General features: G+C 43.6%; 2 protein-coding genes across 2 annotated transcripts in view; one reads left to right on the forward strand and one right to left on the reverse strand.

Annotated features, from left to right (window-relative positions):
- Positions 1-941: 941 nt before the first annotated feature.
- On the forward strand, positions 942-9,839 carry LOC307227308 (calsequestrin-2-like; the record flags this gene model as incomplete). Its single annotated transcript, XM_079996590.1, has 11 exons — positions 942-1,184; positions 2,432-2,516; positions 2,920-3,020; positions 3,192-3,300; positions 4,337-4,410; positions 4,654-4,784; positions 4,869-4,914; positions 7,673-7,727; positions 7,858-7,958; positions 9,445-9,519; positions 9,612-9,839. 11 exons carry the CDS (start codon positions 942-944, stop codon positions 9,837-9,839), a joined length of 1,248 nt encoding a protein of 415 aa, XP_079852716.1.
- Positions 9,840-17,683: 7,844 nt separating this feature from the next.
- The window catches only part of LOC307247881 (vang-like protein 1), a 129,278-nt gene continuing 126,430 nt past the window's right edge, over positions 17,684-20,531 (reverse strand). The window contains exon 9 of the mRNA XM_080024018.1: positions 17,684-18,008. Within this exon, the coding sequence (XP_079880144.1) occupies positions 17,748-18,008 (261 nt within the window). The 3' untranslated portion in view covers positions 17,684-17,747. The remainder of the gene's footprint in view (positions 18,009-20,531) is intronic.

Genomic DNA, 20,531 nt, shown 5'->3' on the forward strand with positions numbered 1-20,531 from the left:
CCATTTAGTTGTAGAGAAATAGCTAAAATATATCCAAAATGTACAAAAAAGGAAGGGTAAGATGCGTCGAGGTTTCATACAAGGTGGTTGCAAGATTGTCAGTGGCAGTTTTTCACCTAACAAGACCTCCAAGCCATCTTTTAACTCAAAAATGCCAACAGACATTCGCAAGTCAATACAAGTGTTCCTGTTAATATGGCAGCTTGCTCCAGCAATGTGACATCTGTTTCACATTGTTGATTTTGTTGATAATATTAATATTTCTAGAAAAGGGGCTGGGAAAAAGCAACCCAACACACCCTGGTCACCACATATTCAAACTCTTTCCCTCCTGCAGGCGCTTCAGCCACCACAAAAACAACCAGACCCCTGAACAGTTTATACCCCCATGCTGCTTACTGTGTTATATGTTAACTTTGTCCATGTCTATACCAGTACATTCCCCATCCACTGTAAATATTTAATAAGTTCCTAATAGTATATGTTGATTAAATGGACCAGTGGCTCCCTATAGCCCATTGCTCCTATTTCCACCCTTATTTCAAGACAATGAATGACCTCCTTACTGAATGCCGGCTTTTAACGGTTTATGTTCTGGTGCACAAAAGTAGACTGGCTTCTCAGGCTAGATTCCCGAATGTGTTAAGAGAGAATAAGGGAGGAGGAAGGAGACTTCTGTGGGAGATTTACCATGTGACACCGAGAGGAGGAGACTATGAAAGACAGGTAGAAGAGAGCATAAGTCACCAAACTAAGACAGACAAAATTTAGGACTGTGGGATGATAGTGAATCCATCCAAGGGTGAATTTTTAGTTGATCACACTACTGAGTATCTTTATTTTTTTTAAGGTAAAACAGTTGTGGTCAAGCTGGGCCTTGAAAAGGTAGCATAGTTTTACTGCAAATTCAGCTACTTTTCATTTAGGTTCCTGGACAAACTATGCGGCAGGTTTGGGTGACACTGTTCTCCAGCCTCTGCCTCCACTTGACGTCTTTCAGCCTCGCCAAGGAGGGCCTAGAGTTCCCCAATTTCGATGGGAGAGACAGGGTGTTGGACATCCATGAGCGCAACTACAAGAAAGCTCTGAAGAGATATGACCTGCTGTGTCTGTTCTACCACGAACCTCTGCCAATCAACAAGGGTATGCAGAAGCAGTTTCAGATGACAGAGCTGGTGTTGGAGGTAAGAGAAGCACAGCAAGGGAGGGTGGGGGGATTGGCGTTAGTCTGCAAAGAGAGCTTAATCTGGAATTACAATTGTAATAAAGAAAGCGCTGTAGATTAGACTCCTGCATCAAATAAAACTGCATCAAACAGAGTTGGGCACATAGTGAATAAGGACTTCTATGCACTGCTTACCCAAGGCCTCCCTGATGACTGCTGCTGGTGTAAGATCTGATGGCAAATTGCTAGCAAGAGGAGGATTGTTAATACAGTGGCTTCTTTTCACATTGTCATCTCTTTGTTCGAAATTGCATCTGAATGTCGAAACTCCTGGATTAAATAACAAGTGTTAGGCGCCCGGCAGTGGGTATAAAGTATGTCCGACTTGCTGCAACTTAATGTTTATTTATATGTCCTTTTCAATTTCGAAGCTCTTCATCAGATATGTGCAATTGAATGTGTTTATGTTCCAATGGTGTGAAATCCGCAGCACTGGCTGGTGAACAGTGCCAGGATGGAATATTGAGATTAGAAAACGCCTCTGTTGAGTCAAGGACTGTCCTTGATCAAAGGGCAGACTAGAGCTTTGAAGCATCGCTGTTATGGTATACAGTGCCTCAAAATATATTGTGTCAGTGAGAATGTAAACCATCTCAATAAGCTTCTACTTAAAATTGACTTTTGTGTACCACTTTGTTCCTCAGACGCCAACCTGATCTTTTTTTCCATGAGGCGAAGGCATAATGTCATTGGTAGATAGGTAGACAAACAGTATATAGATTGGGTTAATGTCTTACCTGCTTTCTCTGAGCACCGTCTAACTGCAATTTTCAACCCCTTACATTTGCTCCTTGGGGGTTCACATGTCTCCAGAGACACTTTCTAGGTCATCATTATGCGCTATTCCAAAGGGTATTTTTGAACCAGAATTCAGTCAAGACCTGCTATTAGTTCGGCAGTAGCTTCTATCAGTGGATTGAATCTCAGTGGTTCATTTCCGCCATTGTCTTATCGAGCGAAGTCAATTTCCTTCCTCAAGAAATGCCTCAAGTCACACATCCAACACCTTAGGGATCAAAAGATTTATTGACAATTTGATAAGACAGCACCAGCTGTGGAGCTTAACTCAGATAAAATGCTTGTGAATGGAAGGTTAAGTGTTGTGTGAGAGAGGAACAGTGCTTTGTTTGTTACTCTAACCTTTCGATTGCTAGATGGTTTTGTGGTTCAGGTAATTAGCTGATCCATGTTATGTGTGAATCCTAGTTGACAGCTCAAGTTCTTGAAGATAAGGACATCGGCTTTGGAATGGTGGACTCTCAGAAGGATGTCAAAGTGGCCAGAAAACTCGGTACAGTGTTTTTAATCCTTCTACAGTAACACTGAATCAGAATCTGTGTTCGACGTGCCACACTTTTTTTTTTGCTAAGCGATATAAAAGTGGGGCATTCATTATATCAGGGGTTCTTTTTTGGCCCATGACTCCATTTTATACCTCCCCAAATTCTTGTTACTGTATTTTTTCAGCACAAGCACCACTATATGCATTACAACTCACATTTTGGCATATCAGCAACAGAATGAGGCGAAATAAGAATGATTTTCACTGTATTTTAAAAATGGACTACTTTTATAATAGAACACAGAGGAGGGGAATTTTTTAATAAGAAATATATCAATCAAATATCAATATACAGTATCAGTTTTTCAAAATGTCCCATGACCCCAAGGTTGACAATGTCTGTGACCTTTAGGTTTGGAGGAGCTGGGAAGCCTGTACGTCTTCAAGGACGACCGGGTCATTGAGTTTGACGGGGAACTTACGGCCGACACGCTGGTGGAGTTTTTGCTGGATGTGAGTGTGTGTGTGTGTGTGTGTGTGTGTGTGTGTGTGTAAGGGGGGGGGGGGGGGGGGGGTCACGGGTCAGATTCTTTCGTGCTTGTGGATGGTGTTTGCTTTCCATGGTGCACTGTGTTTGGGCTGCCAATTTTAATAATTTACAATTATTCCTATTCCATCCTCTAGGTGCTGGAAGACCCAGTGGAGCTCATCAGCAATGCCATGGAGCTGCGAGCCTTTGATAAGATGGAGGAGGACATCCGCCTCATCGGCTACTTCAAAGGAGAGGATTCATGTCAGTCAGGGAGTCTGCACCCCATAAGAAAATGGATTCTATTCCTATTCTATTACAATTATTAAGATTTATGACAGAAATACCATAGAATAAGATTTACCATATAAAAAACACAGAAAAACGCAGCATTACTAAAATATTTACTGTAGAAATACCATTTAAAAATGTAGTATGTCTAGAAAATTTACGATAGAAATGTAATAGTATTACTATAGTGATATATACTAAGCTTATGGTGTTACTGTGATGCTTCTATTGTTTTTGAACACACTATAGAGAAATACATACAGAATATTATAGTGAAGATTATATTTTACTATAATTATCTTGATTCATAGTTATGATCTTTATTCATGGTTATTCTATAGAAGCCTTATAGTTAACAAATAATGTGTTTCTGAAATTTTGGAAATTAATCATATTTTAGATCAACCGCAAGTCTTGTCAGGGCTTGTCTTCTCCCTTAAATCACTTTGCGCATGTTCCCAAGTTGATAGGATAATGGAGGCAGATCATCACATTTCCGGACGCTAAACAGACACTTGATTCCAGGCTGTGGTACTCTTATGCGTTCTGACGAGGGCCTTTTAATAGCTTCTAGTACTCTGCCTATGAGGTCTGGCAGAAATTACAATTCCTTTAAAAGAAAAAAGGGCAAAAGAGAGATGGGGAAGATGCTATCTCTGCCAACATGACAGTGGCTTGATGTTTCATTATAGAAGAGATTGGCTGGTCCTTGGCAGTGACCTTGTTGGGAATGGAGCCGGGAATGGAGGAGGCGAATCGTTCTCATTCGGGTCGCATCCTGAGTAATGACAGGTCTACGATCCGCTGCTAGCCTTTGACTCGGGATGCAACTCAAATGAGAATGATTCGCCTCCTAACTTAAATCCATTTTCCTGGGCACTGTCTTTCTCATCTTTGTATTTAGATTTTTTTCAATATTTCTCACTCCATCTGCCTCTCTCCTTTTGTATGCTATCAAATTTCACTCTCTCATACTCTTTTTCACTGTTTCTATGTCTCGTTCTCTCAGATTACGGAGCTTTCCAGGAGGCTTCAGAGCGGTTTCAACCTTACATCAAGTTCTTCGCCACATTTGATAAAGCAGTAAGTGTGAACTTTGAAAAAAGTTTCAAACATCAAAAACCAAGGAATGTCAAGTACCTTGTTGCCTGTCATTGTGTTCTGCTAACTACCTCATACAAAAATTGAAAACGTTAAGGAATTCCCTAACAAAAATATTTAACGCAATGGACATTTTTTTAACAAGAGATGGAACGCTTCACAATTTCTTAAAGGTTACGTATGATATAAAGTAGCTATGATATAACTATGCACTGTGTGTCACAGGTAGCAAAGCATCTCTCCCTGAAGATGAACGAGATCAACTTCTACGAACCCTTCATGGAGGAGCCGGCCATCCTCCCAGGGAGGCCTCTCTCAGAGATGGACATTGTGGACTTTGTCAACCAACACAGAAGGTTTTTGATTGATGTCGTTCTTTGGGAAATATCTCATACATACCAATTTTGATGCAATTGAACGTAATACCTCCTTTTTTATAGGGCTACTTTGAGGAAGCTACGTGCAGAGAATATGTTTGAGACATGGGTAAGTGGTCTTTAAAGTGGTAATTTTGGACCAACATCACCAAGAAGCTATCAACACTTCTGGGTCGCAGCATTCCAGTCTCTGTCTATACGTCTTCGTGCTGACCTCTACTCAGTCGACCCACCACTGAAACACAACCAACCCATTTTGATCGCCTTAACAATGGCCAAGAAAACAATATTACTCAATTGGAAAAAGAGAGATAATCACCACATCCCAATGGTTGCAGATATTAATAGGGGAGTACCTGCAGCTGGCGTCCGTGTGTGGGTTCCGGGCGTGGTTGTGGGCTCTGGGGCTCGGATTGGGGCCGGGGGGTGTGGGTCGCTGGTTTGGGTCTAGGGCCCCGTGGTCGGCAGGTCGGCACGCCACTGGGGTCACCCGCCCTGTGGGCGGGGTGGCTGGGCCTGTGTGTCCTTCTGCGTCCCGTTGGGGGGGGTTGCCCGTTGTGCCGGGGCTGGTTAGGCGTTCCGTCTCTTCCTGTCAACCTGAGTCCTGAACCTGGCTGGCTGTGCTAGGCGCGGGGCTCACCTTGTGGCCTCCTTCGTGGGGGGCGGCCTCCTGTCATCACACCGGGCTGCCGAGGTACCTGCCCTCTGACGCTCTCGGTGCGCAGGGCGCTCGTCGCTGTGGGGGGGTCGGGCTGTGGGTGGGGGTGCCGTCTGCCACCCTCTGTTATGTAGTCCGCATGCTCGGCGGCTGGGGGCTGACCAGGGGCCTGATGGGGGTGCGGAGCTGCCCGACATGCCGGAGGCACATGGCGTACCGCTCTGCGCCCTTGGCTGATTGCTGTAGGTATGCTGCCACCAGTTACGGGAGGTGGGCGCACTGGGTCACGGTTGGATCCGGGGGGGGCGGGGGGGTCTGCGTGGTTGCTCCCCGGATGCTGCGCCCCTGGATCGATCCGGTCGCGACTCGCCTATCTCTCCCAGTGCCAGAATTCATACTCAGCACATACACTACACAACAGACTGGGGGCTTGCGGGATGGGCGGGGTGCAGGCTATGTGGGTGGGGATGCGGCGGGCAGCTGCCATCTTGCTTCTCACGCTCCTGCCCAAGCGTGCTTCTCGTCCGTCCTGAAATTTGTGCGAGGGGGCGGGGGCGGAGGGCCTGTATACCTGGCGGCCTGCCGGCATCAGCCAAAGGGGGGGTAACATCGAGGTGCCCCGTGCTTGGCACACGCTGCTATGTGTATGGGCACTTGGCACTCACGCCAGGTGGGGTGTCTGGTCGACTGCGGTGGGGCAGGCCTCCCCCTTGTACGGGGCGTGGGTGGGCGGCTCGGGCGGGGTGTCAGTCTGTCGCCGTGGGACCGGGATCCGGGCCTGCGGTCTGTGCCCTGCGCCCGTGGCCCGGGTTCTGTGCCGGCGGCTGCGTCTTGTGCCTAAGTCTTGTGCCCTGGGGTGCAGGATCTCCTTGTGCTCCCTGAGACTGGGTCATGCTCCTCGGGGCTGGGCGTGGGGGTTGCTCCATGGCCCTCTGGCTTCTCTGGGGGCCCAGGGGTCTTCTGTGGCCGCAGGGCAGGGTACTCAGGGCTTTCCTGCAGCTGTAGGGTATCTACAGGGCTGCGGAGTTCGGGGTGGCTTCGGGGCCCCTTCCGCTGCTTGGAGGCGCCACGACTTAATACTGACCTTCTACACCAGTACTAATGGGGATAAGCCATGTACACTCACCGGTGGACGGACAAATGCGCGCACGCACACACACACACACGCGCACACACACACACGCACACACACACGCGCACGCGCGCGGTCCCATCACACACCACCACACCTGCTTGGAGTGCACCCCAGCACACTCCTGGTTGCATTCCTCTCCTTTCCTCCCTCATTTACTGCCATAATTATGACAGGAAGAGGCCACGTGATCAGTTGTAGTTCCAGTTTTCCTGGACCTAATTCACTGTTTTTCAATACATGTCATCCAATGTTCATGTTTTTGTGTAAATGTTGTTTGTTTTTAGGTTTATTTGTCTCACCCGTGGTGATTCTCCCCCTCTTGTAGTGATCAGTTGTTTATAGACCCAAACATGATAAAAAGTTCTCCAAAGAGGAGGGTTGGTGGTGGTTCTCCATAACCAAACACTGTGCTCTTGTCATTCTACAGGTCATCCACAGGACGGAGTTATTGCAGCAGTTCTTGATGATTTAAGAATTAATAAAGAGTTGCCCTGCAGGTTGAGAACTTGAACTCCACTTGCAGACCAACTCTGTCCTGTATGCCCAGCATGCTGACAGGTTGAAAAAAAAAAAGAAAAAAAAAAAAGAATGCAAGGATAGGACATAGGCAAGAAACAGAAGGTGGCCACGGTGACTTTGATAAAGCAACGTAGTTGTTGAAGACGGCTACCTTTGGAGAAAATAAAATAATCACCTAAGAGTAAACACAACGGTGAAACCAGATGTTGGAAAACAAAACAAAACAATGCAGTTTCCAATAGAATTCTGGGACAAACAATCTTATCGATTACTACTTTAACATAGCAGAAAGATTCCACTGTCCCAACTCAAAAAAAGTAGTTGCAGGTAACTCTCCGGAGTGATTTTAAACTTGTGGTACAAGGTTAGTTTCATTGTATAAACACAGAAAATGCACTGACACGATTGTCTGACCTGGCGCTTGCATTGTCTCAGGGGCCTCATTGTCTCTGTCGAAAGAATAAATACAAATAAAACAAGCATCATGAGTAATTTCCAAATTAGTTTTGGACCCGTGTGATTCAAGGTGGTTTCTCAATCTTGTGTCATTCACAGGAGGATGACATGGACGGAATTCATATTGTCGCCTTTGCTGAAGAGGAAGATCCAGGTGTGTGTTTTTTTTCCTGCTTCCAATTTCTTCACACAAAAAACAAACTTTTCTGTTTTGTTTCAGTGATGTTTTATTTCAACATTGAGGGTGGGATGAAACACTTCTTTTCATTTTGTGGTGTTCTTAGACGGCTATGAGTTTCTGGAGATCCTGAAGGACGTGGCCAGAGACAACACTAACAACCCCGAGCTCAGCATTGTGTGGATCGACCCCGATGACTTTCCCTTGGTACTCTGACATCATGTCCTTATACGTTATTATTATTATCGTCATTGTTGTTATTAAGCTGATAAATAAGATGATAAATCAAGCGACTAACACATTTAAGGAGAATACTAATGTCTAAAAAACAATCAGGGCCAGATATGGACTGAATTGCATCGATACTATCGAAGACTGAAACGTTCTGTGACATTTAACACCAAATTTATATACTTAAGTAGTGTGATCAAGATTAAACTGAAATACTCCCAGGGAGCAGTGCCTTTGGGGGGTGCCTGCAGCTGGCGTCTGTGTGTTGGTTTTAGATGTAGTCGCGGGTTTCGGGCTTGGGTCGGGGGTGCGGTTTGCAGGGTCGGATCTTGGCCCCGAAGTTGGCGGTGCACTGGGGGGGCACTGGGGCAGGGTTGTGTGCACCCCTGCGTTGATCTAGTTGTGCTTCGCCTATCTCTCCCAGTGCCAGAACTCAAAATCAGTACATACACTACACAATAGTCCTCGGGTTTGCGGGACTGGTGGGGTGCAAGCTATGTGGGTAGGGATGTGGCGAGCGGCTGCGATCTTGCCCGTCACACTCCTGCCCTGGCAGGATATTTGCTCACATCAGTCCCACACAAATCTTACTCCAAACAACACTTCACCAGACCAGGGTCTGCAGGGCAGGAGGGGAACATGTGACATGCTTGGAGGACTCACACCCCCACACCCCACAATTTTAACTGCAATTACGGCTGCGGGAGGTGCTGCCGGGTGCTTTCTGGGGCCCCTTAGAGGCTGCTTGCCATTGTCGGTGTGGGAGATGGCTGTCAACCTTGCCCCCGCTGCGTGGCTTCTCTGCGGCGGGTGGTGGGTGGTGGAAGGCCCAGATATCTGGCTGTCTGCGGGGGGCTGACATCCGGGTGTCTTGCACCGAGTGCACTCTGCTACCTGGCCGTGCGCTCAGGGGTTGTGGCCTGGTGGGCCGTCTGGCGGGTTGCATGTATGGGAGGCAAGTTTGGGTGGGGTGTCGATCTGTTGGCTCCGGGCCTGGCTCTGGGCCTGTGGTCCATGCCTGGCGTCCGCGGCCCAGGTTCTTTTACTTTACTACTTCTACTTTTTTTACCTCATCATTTGATTTTAATCTCGTAATTTCATGATTTCTTTCTTGAAATATAATAGCATAATAATGTAACTGCTTACACTAAAATATAAACAACTGAAGTTTAGGAATTGGTATCAAAGTCAAGCTATAAAGCCAGTTTCAGGCAATTTTAAATGATACTCAGTCTTTGGTGCCAACATAGCAAAACAAGCACAAAAATGGGAGTTTTTGGCAGTTGTGAAAAGTGATGGTTTTGTGATCCATGCATAACTTATTTATTCTTTTGTATAACAAATGACAGAATAAAAAATGAACTTCACCCAATCTGAATGTTGAAACCTTATTTTTTATCATTATTCCCACATCTAGATATGAATGTGTGTGTGTGTGTGTGTCTCTCTCTCACCCATACAGTTGACCACTTACTGGGAGAAGACCTTCAAGTTGGACCTATTCAGACCTCAGATTGGAGTGGTCAACGTCACAGATGTAAGGCCTAGAATGCCAGAATAGAATACCTTCTCCAAATCCTGCATGTATCCTTTGTCCCTCAAAACCATCTTGGACCTTTTCCGTTTCAGGCGGACAGCGTGTGGTTGGACATGTCCAACGATGAGGACCTGCCCACGGTGGAGGAGCTGGAGGACTGGATCGAGGATGTACTGTCCGGGAAGGTGAACACAGAGGACGACGATGAGTCCGCCGACGACCGTTACCGCTCTGACGACCACGTCCCCGAGGATGGCTACCACTACATAAGCCATGAGAGAGATGAGGAAGATGACAGTGAGGATTATCATGCATCATAGAAGGGTTGGGAAGCCAATGTATCAGGCCTTCAGACGCGTGGTTTAAGGAAGGGATAATGTGCAGCCAGTCAGTCATTATCCCAAAACAACCGCCGACGGGTTGATCAGGACCCAGGATCTTGTATAATCAACAGCATTATATTGGGATAATGGCTGCACATTATTCTGCTTATAACACAGCTGAGGCAGAATATTGATTTGAAATTATATTATAACTAGTGTGTGTAATGTGGCGCAAAAAGGTGACTGCAAAGCTTATTAGCTTCTCCTAAGAAAACACTGCTAAACTGCTAACAACAAAGTAGCTAACACTGCAACAATCTAGCAAACTATTCACCCAACAAAAAAAGCTTTGCCTGTACATATGACTAGCCTATTTACTTTATCTGCATTAATCTCTTCAAGTCTTCCATTTAGTAGCATCTATCTATCGTCACCCCTAGCTAGTGTTGTCATTAGCATAGGTGCTGTGAAACAAGGGACATGAATAAGGACAGGAAGAAGTGATTGCCCGTCATTATTCAGAAATAACTGAATGTTGATTGCCACTATTGACCAATCAGAATCAATTTCCTAGAGCCATGTAATAACAACATTTAAAAGCAATTCACATATTTGGACCAGTGTTGCTAGATTGGGCGGTTTCCCGCCTACAGGCTTTTGATGACATTGGGCTGGAAAAAATTGCATTGAGGGGTACATACATTTTGGGCAGCTTTGACAAATAACTGGCAGTTTTGTTTTTAATTTTATTTTTTACAAGAGGGAGCGATTGTGTCCCCTTGCCCCGTTCCTCCACAAATAAATAATTAAATAAATAAATAAGAACTATGTTTTCATTTTAGAAGGATTGTATCTTATTTTGTTGCCTTATTGAACTAAACTTAAAAAGTAATTTATGTACTATGTACACAATTCAATTTTAGATTTAAGATGGATATGAATGGAGCATATATGAATGGAGCACATATGAAAGAGCTTTTGTATTTCAGTGTTTGCATTTCATATTTGAGAGTACAGTGTTTTTTTCTTCTTTCAACCATAGATGTAGTTGGATATTTAGTGATTTTATTGCAGTTATTACAAGAGGGTCCTAGCCCCTTGTGTTCAAGATGAGTCACTACATGCATGTTTATTTACATTGAAAATAAAAATGGAACTACTGACCAATGAGGACCAGTGGAAAGCAAGTATGTCGAGTAGGATGATGTGACATTATTATAATAAAGTGAACGACCACTGTATTTAGTGTGTGTGTGTGCGCGCGTGTCCTCATTTCCTTATTACCAAGGTAAACACTCAGATGCGAGACAGTGTCTTATTCAGTCAACGAGTCTTTTTAATGTTGAATTATTCAGATAGACGTTAATTATTCTACAGTGTTGTGCCTGATAATGCCGTGGTGACATAGAGGGGACCGGGACGGGACAGGGGGGTGTCGGTGGTCGAAGGCTGCACTCTGGGACTACAACCAGCAGCACACAGTGCAGACAGTACTCCTGGCGAACCTACTAATGAGAGCACTTGCAAAGAGACAATTTGCCCTCAAGATCAACGTGGTGAATGAAGCGTGAACGGGATGGCTCTGTATCATGGCATCAAATAATCGTTATCGCGCACTACAGTTACAGAGAGGTGGTACAAAATGCGTGGGTGTAGGCCTGTGTATCCCCAGGCAATGAAACATGTCCTACGTATGTCTATGGCGGATAAAACTACACTGTGGTGGGAGTGTGTTGTGGCTCTCCAGGGCTTTGAGGGTTACATAATCCTCTATTAGCGTTTTTGCACCGAACAGTTCTGGGGACTCCCTCAGGGGAACTAATAATGGGGAAAACCCCGGGAACTAGATACTGTCAAGGGCTTTTTTTTGGTTGTATTCGCACTGGTAGTAGGAACAGAGAAGTGATGTCAGCCATTGGGGTTTCAGCATGGCTTCTGTTTTGTATTAACTCCGTAACTTTAGCTGATTTCACCTTATCAGTCCATAAAATCTGTTTCTGAACAACTTTGAGGCAGGAAATAAGCAATCCAGTTGCTGAATCTTCACTCATATTAGATTTACAAGGTGTAATTTAAAAGTTTGTTCCGACTTCCATAAGACACGGGCTCCCATCGAGACACGGCACTAGGATTTTTTGTTTCATTCAATTAATGTCGGAAAATGAAATAAATGAACTAAATACATCTACAATAAAAAAAAAGAAATAAATAATTTAAAAAAAGTATTTTTCTTGGTTTTTTGTCCCCCCCGCTGAGTGTATGTGGGCTGGTCCGCACCCAGAGCTATGCCACTCGACCGGGGGACTGTCCTCAGTCCGAGGGACCGGCGAGAGACTGTGCACTTACATCTGGACCAATCACCATGTACTTAAGTCACTGAGGTCTTGTGCCGGTTAGTCCCTGCCCTGGAGTAGGGTGCCTGAATAACCATGAATGTTCCTAGTTTCTGCAGTTCCTCCAAAAGTTATTAGAACTATGAAAAAGTTCCTGCGGTTTGAAAACGCCTTTTGTGTCAAATGTGATGCTGAAAAGCAAAACTGACAGAGAGGTCAGCGAAGCACAGATACCTCTGATTCCTCTGTTTAGTAACAGCCAGGAGAACTAGGGCAAATATAACACATTTGAAGAAGATAAAGTCATCAATGTTAAGGTCTAACAGACTCAATATTAAAAGTGAGATGTCTCGAAGGCATTCATCAGCTACTTGCAGGCTACGGTGGTGTAAGTTCGCTGTGCATGATCTTATTAACTAATTGGCCAATGAAGGTCCTTTGACTGAAACATCCCTTCATCTAATGAACATATTCTAATTGCAATATTTTGAGGACTTCCAGTTCTCCTCCTGCACACCTGTCTCTTTACATAGGTGTACAATTAATTGTTTTTTTCTCCCTTTTTTCTTTGTATGGGGGTTAGGGGGGGGGTGCCGCTCTGGCCGGTTTTTAGGAAGACCAAGATAGAAGCCAACAAGAGTCTGTATCAATATGATTTCTTCTGGTGCCTCCATCCACACAAAACCAAGTTATAACAAAACAAATAGAGAGGGGGGGGACGACGACATTTCATTTAGATGCAAATTTTCATTTCCACCATCTCTCTCTCTCTCTCTGAGCAGGCCATTACAAGCACAGATTAGTTCCGACAGCGCGCCTTGTGCCCGCCCGGCGCTCTCAGAAGTAGATGAGGCTATTCTGTCTCTGCGCTGGACAGTGACACAGACATTCATTTACCCATGAAGCCGGCTGCGCCCCTCTGACAAGCTGACAGCAAGACAATTACAGCCTAGCATCCACAACATAAAGCCCCCAAAATAACCCAAAAATCCGACATTGCCCCTGCATTCTGTAGGACATAGGCAAGCACCTAATGGGCAGTGACAGAGGAGAATATTCACTAGCCCGCTGCCCAAGTAAGAAAGTAGTGGATATAGAGATGCGGACAAATTGGAGAGTCATCCAGTTAAATAGATGTGGAGATGGAACGTTACGCTGGGAGCCTTTGCAACAGAGGCATTGCTTTCAACGCGATAATTGAAATAAAACAATGATGATAGATGGGCTTTAACTCCTGGGAAAACCGCCAGGTATGAATACAGCCACAGTCCCATGGAGCTTTTCTACAAATGTCAGTAAAAAGTTTATTTTTCTTTACAAATGCTTTGGAGTTAATAATGTTACATTGCAATGTCACACCAATATAAAGCTTGCAAAACAAACAAACAAACAAACAAACAAAAAACACCACCTGGGTCTGTAACACTACGACAGCTGGTGGTTCCGATGAAATCGGTAAGTTACAAACTGGAACGGCATACATACACACATGCTTGTGTACATACAGTGGGGCAAAAAAGTATTTAGTCAGCCACCAATTGTGCAAGTTCTCCCACTTAAAAAGATGAGAGACCTGTAATTTTCATCATAGGTACACTTCGACTATGAGAGACAGAATGGGGGGAAAGAATCCAGGAAATCACATTGTAGGATTTTTAATGAATTGGTAAATTCCTCAGTAAAATAAGTATTTGGTCACCTACAAACAAGCAAGATTTATGGCTTTCACAGACCTGTATCTTTTCTTTAAGAGGCTCCTCTGTCCTCCACTCATTACCTGTATTAATGGCAGCTGTTTGAACTCGTTATCAGTATAAAAGACACCTGTCCACAACCTCAAACAGTCACACTCCAAACTCCACTATGGCCAAGACCAAAGAGCTGTCAAAGGACACCAGAAACAAAATTGTAGACCTGCACCAGGCTGGGAAGACTGAATCTGCAATAGGTAAGCAGCTTGTTGTGAAGAAATCAACTGTGGGAGCAATTATTAGAAAATGGAAGACATACAAGACCACTGATAATCTCCCTCGATCTGGGGCTCCACGCAAGATCTCACCCCGTGGGGTCAAAATGATCACAAGAACAGTGAGCAAACATCCCAGAACCGGGGAGGGGGGGGGGGGGGGGCGCTAGTGAATGACCTGCAGAGAGCTGGGACCAAAGTAACAAAGGATACCATCAGTAACACACTACGTCGCCAGGGACTCAAATCCTGCAGTGCCAGACGTGTCCCCCTGCTTAAGCCAGTACATGTCCAGGCCCGTCTGAAGTTTGCTAGAGAGCATTTGGATGATCCAGAAGAGGATTGGGAGAATGTCATATGGTCAGATGAAACCAAAATAGAACTTTTTGGTAAAAACTCAATTTGTCGTGTTTGGAGGAAAAAGAAACCTGAGTTGCATCCAAAGAACACCATACCTACTGTATAGCATGGGGGTGAAAACATTATGCTTTGGGGCTGTTTTTCTGCAAAGGGACCAGGACGACTGATCCGTGTAAAGGAAAGAATGAATGGGGCCATGTATCGTGAGATTTTGAGTGAAAACCTCCTTCCATCAGCCAGGGCATTGAAGATGAAACGTGGCTGGGTCTTTCAGCATGACAGTGATCCCAAACACACCACCTGGGCAACGAAGGAGTGGCTTCGTAAGAAGCATTTCAAGGTCCTGGAGTGGCCTAGCCAGTCTTCAGATCTCAACCCCATAGAAAATCTTTGGAGGGAGTTGAAAGTCCGTGTTGCCCAGCGACAGCCCCAAAACATCACTGCTCTAGAGAAGATCTGCATGGAGGAATGGGCCAAAATACCAGCAACAGTGTGTGAAAACCTTGTGAAGACTTACAGAAAACGTTTGATGACAGAGGTCAATAACAAAAGTTCATCTCAATACTTTGTTATATAACAAAGTATTGAGATGAACTTTTGTTATTGACCAAATACTTATTTTCCACCATAATTTGCAAATAAATTCTTTAAAAATCAGACAATGTGATTTCCTGGATTTTTTTTTTTTCTCATTTTGTCTCTCATAGTTGAGGTATACCTATGATGAAAATTACAGGCCTCTCTCATCCTTTTAAGTGGGAGAACTTGCACAATTGGTGGCTGACTTAATACTTTTTTGCCCCACTGTAAATACCTACAGTGTTAAGTCAAAAGGTGCCATCACACTGGGAAAGTTCAAGAAAAGTTCATCCATCAACAAGTAGAAAATCTGTCCTTCTTTCTGTACTTACAGTTAGCATTTTGCAATCAATGTGTTTACAGTGAGAGAACATTTTTGACAGTGTAATGTTTGTTTTGGAGACGATGTTATTTGCAAATATTATTTATATTGCAGGCTACGTTATTCTGGATGCAGTACCAGTTTCAAACCTGCCATGTGTATTTGACAAATAACCTCTTGAATCTTGATCTCAGACTGCCTTAAAAAAATAAAAATAAAATGGGAACTTTTCCATCCAGAGAAAGACTAGGAGAAGGTGCCCTAGAAGACAGTAATGCTAATGTTAAGTTATAGTTGGTATTGACACATTCCTGTGATGCAATATGCCAATGGTAACCAAATTGTAGTCAATTTTAACAGACAAGATATGCATCTCATTCAAGACGATGCATGTATTGGAAATACTTAAGGATTGTTTAAGTATTCATTTGATAACATTACCGTAAACATATTTCTCTTCATCTTTTTTCAGCTTTTTTTTTAAGAAATCTTTAGTTTTATCAGATAAATAGTAGCATACAAAGCGATAACTTAATCATCAAAGAAAGAAAAAAAGGGGGAGGGAGATTTTAATTTTGATTAATTATCGATGGATCTGAGTCCAAGGGATCTCAAAGCAAGTCACTCATTCGCTTGTGGGTTTTGATTTTGACAATAAAAAGGTAACACACGGTAGTGCAACCTCAAAACTTGGCAGTCTTTTTAGGAGAGAGTTCTTCACTAGTAGCTCTGTGGATTGTAAATGGTGGAAATCTCTACTGTGTTCTGGTGGCACTGGTTGATTGCACACGACACACCTGACGCAAGCAAGAACTGTATATACTAGGGGTGTCACGATTTCTATTCAAAATCAAAAATTGATTGAAATGAGCATACTATCAGGTTTGCAATTCACCCCGTATTTTTGTGGATAATATTGTCTGACATGGTTGCCATATTAAGGCGGTCAAGATCCACCGGTAAACAAATGCAGCATGTGCTGGGGGGTGCGGGGCCCTCCGCAGAGTCGACTGCGGCTCTGAAACCGGCTTGGAGTTGGTAGAGCTGCACACACTGCACCCTCCCACCTGGCACTAGGGCTGCAAGAACGAAATTGTTTTCCAATTGTTACAAAAAAACAATAAAGTTCAATATAAGTTCATCCAGTTTTTGCACAGTAAACACAAATTAGAGAGAAATATTCCCGGTAGTGGTGTGCGTCGGTGCGGTGTCTTAGGTGGGTTGTGTTTAGACGTGTTAGGTTATCATAATTTTGAATATTCAAATAAAAGTTAATTATTAAGAAAGTGTTTTTCTTTACAAATCAAAACTCTATAGACATACAATGGCTTGGCCATCAGTGCTGAAAAAAATATGTTTAAATTCAAAATCAAATCCTTAACATCGAAAGTCAAATCGGATCGTGGATTTAGAGAATCGTGACATCCCTACAATATACTGATATTTAGATTGTCCACGTAACAACCATTTTTTTGTAGTTGTGCTGGGGAATATGTATAATATAGATATCAGTAGTCAGTAGTTGTCGTGCACTGTAGTCTAACCCCCCTGCCAGGCCCTTTCCTTTTAAGTGTGCGGTAAGGCGGCCAACCTTGTAACAGTAAAAAGTGGCAGGAGAAGGGGGTTTGAACTGATATAAGACATAATTATTTTGCATTGGCATCCAAGATGTTATAAATATGTGCGTTGAATGCAATTTCTGATTCCAAACTCAAGTTGGTTTTTTTTCTCCAGGTAATGGATATATTTGGCATTTATATATCAGCAGGCACGGATGGAGTGAACAGGGGAGGCTGGTTGGTTGCACTTTATCGAGAAGCGCCAAGATGTTTCTCTCCGCCCTTCAAACTTGAAAAACAAAAATAACACAACCCAACTTTAAAAAGTTATACAAATCACAGAAACAATCTTTAGTCTTTCATCGTCTCCCTCATTTTCCCTCTTAGAATAAAGGAGCAGCCACGATGGAAACTCCCAAAGAAAAAAAAGAAAACAAAGAATTGGATGTCAGCCCTGTCTGTCTGTTTGTCGTTTCCGTCTCACTTGGCAGCGGCGGAAAGAAAAAGAGCCAATTATGTTGACACAAAGTGAAACCAAAAAATGAGACTGACCGCACATGCAGATGCATCTGCACACCAAACACTCAAAAGTGCACAATACATTTTCTGTGTCTGCCGTGTGCAATTCTGCCAATTTTTCTTTCCACAAAATCATGTATGACAGAAAGCACAATATATTCAAGTGTGTGTTATATATATTATATAAAAACAATTGGGGAAAAACTGCAAAGCAGAAATAAAAACATTTGAGAAAAAGAGACAAAAAAAATGAATCCAAAAAATGTTCTACACGGAAGTTTCTGACTGTTGCCGCAGGACAAACTTGTGTGACTTTGGGTCGACGTACTCCTCGGAGATCTGGATGTAGGGGATCCTCTTGGTTGTCACCACCAGGCTGAAGTCTAAGCACTTGAGCAGGAGGACGGTGCCGTGCTTGAGGCCGCTGGTGACTGATGCTTCACTGGTCAGAGTCCACTGCCGAGCCAGCCAGCAGTCCCTGCTGTACTGTAGGGTGGGCCCCGGGGTCAGGTAGCTTTCCAGGAATGCCTGGTGTGGGAGGATGTGGTGAAAATAAATGACCTGAGTGTATGCAAGCTAGCACAGGGACAAAGACACACCGGAAAAACACATATGCATATACACACGGCAACTAGTATCAATGGGCTAACAGGGCAAAGCCCTCCCCATATTTTTGAGAAAAGATGAGAAAATAAGATTCAAATAAATTCCCTTGTAGAGCACAGATCCTGATATTCCATGTCAATAACCTCCTTGGAACAGATTATTTTGGTGAAAAAGCTTGGGGAAAAAAAATAAAACCACAGGGTCTGATCATGTAATGGCACTGAAGTGTCTAATTCCTCACTAGCCCCAAGCTCTGCATATCAGCCTATCACAGTGTCGTGTGTTGCATAAATTGCAAAAATGACATGCCCCCTGCCCCATCTTGCATTGGGGCTAAAACATTTTAGCTCCCTAATTTCAAAACATTCGCTCCATTGGTTAGATAAACTATGGAAAGTTTGGCTCTGAATTGGCTCTTAACGGGAGTTGAGCGTTTTGACTCTGTCTGGCTGCAGTTTGATGGTGTGACTCCGGCTCATGAGTCTTTTCGATTCATTCACAATGAATTAATCTTTTGCGATTAGATCACTAAAGATGAACACAGGAAAAGAAAAAGTGTGGAAGTGGAAGAAAAACGGCAGAATTTAGAATAAGGTCACTAACATTAGCATCAATATGGATGAGGCGGCCTACATAATCAAAAATCCTGTTTCTTGTTTTATAAAACATTTCACCAGAAAAAGTAGGAATGCATTTTAATTCACATTGGGAAGTGTTTATCTCTTGTCAGCTAGTGGAAGTTTCCAGCTCTACAGAGACACAACAAACTAGAAATGCAACAGTACATGGTATGTTATCGAACCGTTCAGTACGCCCCCTACGGTCTAATATGCACACATGAGCTGCGGTATTACCATATCGTGGTAGAAGTCCACCAGACGCGTTGCCGCAGCGAATGGGCACGGCTCAACATGCCGTAAGTGCACGCTTCCATTCGAATCCACTGTTGGAGCTCCACTGGCCACGTTAGCTGTGCAGCATTTCTGTTTTTGTGGGAGGTCTATTTTGTTTTTAACTGTGCACGGCTATGTGAGCCTTTTTAATAAAGAAGATAAAACTACACAGGAAAGTTTTTGTAAAGAGTGCAATCAATCAAGGTGTCCAGTCGGAAAATAACAACCAGAGATGGTCGTGTCCCTTTAAATTATGAATTTGAGTCTCTGAGGGATCTCTCTGACAGTGCTGCCTGCGAATGTGGGGAACCTGAGCAAACAGCGTGACCACATTATCAATGGATGCGACTACCAAAGTCTACCATCTGAAGCTGGCCTCTTCGAACTGGACCTGGCGACGATGAAATGGCTACATGATAGTGAACTGGACATATGATGTCATATGAAAGAAAGAAAGATGAATTTCTCTTCAGAAACTACCTTCCACTCGCACCAGGCGTTCGCCCCACTCTTGGGCCAATTACCTACTATCCTAGACACCCCCCTGCAATCAGATAAACTTATTCAAATGATAACAACCCACCAATGAACTTGAACCCCCCCCCACAGTCATACACAGAGCATTTCACTAGTTTATGGCTATTATAAAAACGTTTTTTACACCTTTTAACTTTTTTTTTCCCCTCTTAAATATAAAGATATCCAAACAGTACAGTTATTGTGGCCCAAAAACTGTGATACATACCGAATAGTGGGCCCACTGTAACGTTGAATCCCTATAACAAACTGGTAGGAAACACATGTGTACAGGATGTGGATTGTATTCAATGTTGTGGAGGACACATGATCATTACATCAAGGTTTAATTCTCCACTTAGTTGAGCAGTTCTCCTTTTCAGAAATCCAGTTAGCTGATCACTTTCAGACACACAGGTGGCTCAGTACACGTAAAAGACCATTTTGTACCAAAACCAAAGAGCATAATGGGCCATACTGCTGTAACATGTAGAGGCTCTGAAATATGATTCTGCAGTGGGAGTTATTGACAGATATTAGACTTACATTTATCCCTTCCATCCAATATTGCCACTGCATACACATACACACATAGATATATTCCATTAAAGTGGCATCTTCTGTGTTGGTTGGATTCAACTACAAGGCACAGAATTACATTTGAAATTGCAACATTTTTGTTTCCACTTCCGGGTTTACCCTCATCTTGTCTCTAACTCTCTTTCACAACATGTGAGGTCTTCTGGTCGATTTATTTTCCTGATTGTACTTACTAGGTTGGTTCAGCAAAAATTAATCACATTCATAACAACTTTCACAATTTGTGCCTTCTCCCCATCTTTGCATTGTTGCCAGGAAAGGCAGACGACACCAAAACAATGGTGACAGTTATTAGAGTAGCACATACATAATGGAAATACATTGTTACATTAAAAAGTGAGCAGCAAAATTAGGAAGGGATAAATATCAAATATGTTCTTATAAATTACCATTTTCAAGGTACTTTTTTCAAATCTAACTGTGACTCTTCTGAATG

Source organism: Zeus faber (assembly GCF_960531495.2).
Source record: "Zeus faber genome assembly, chromosome: 2".
In the NCBI taxonomy this organism is placed as follows: domain Eukaryota; kingdom Metazoa; phylum Chordata; class Actinopteri; order Zeiformes; family Zeidae; genus Zeus; species Zeus faber.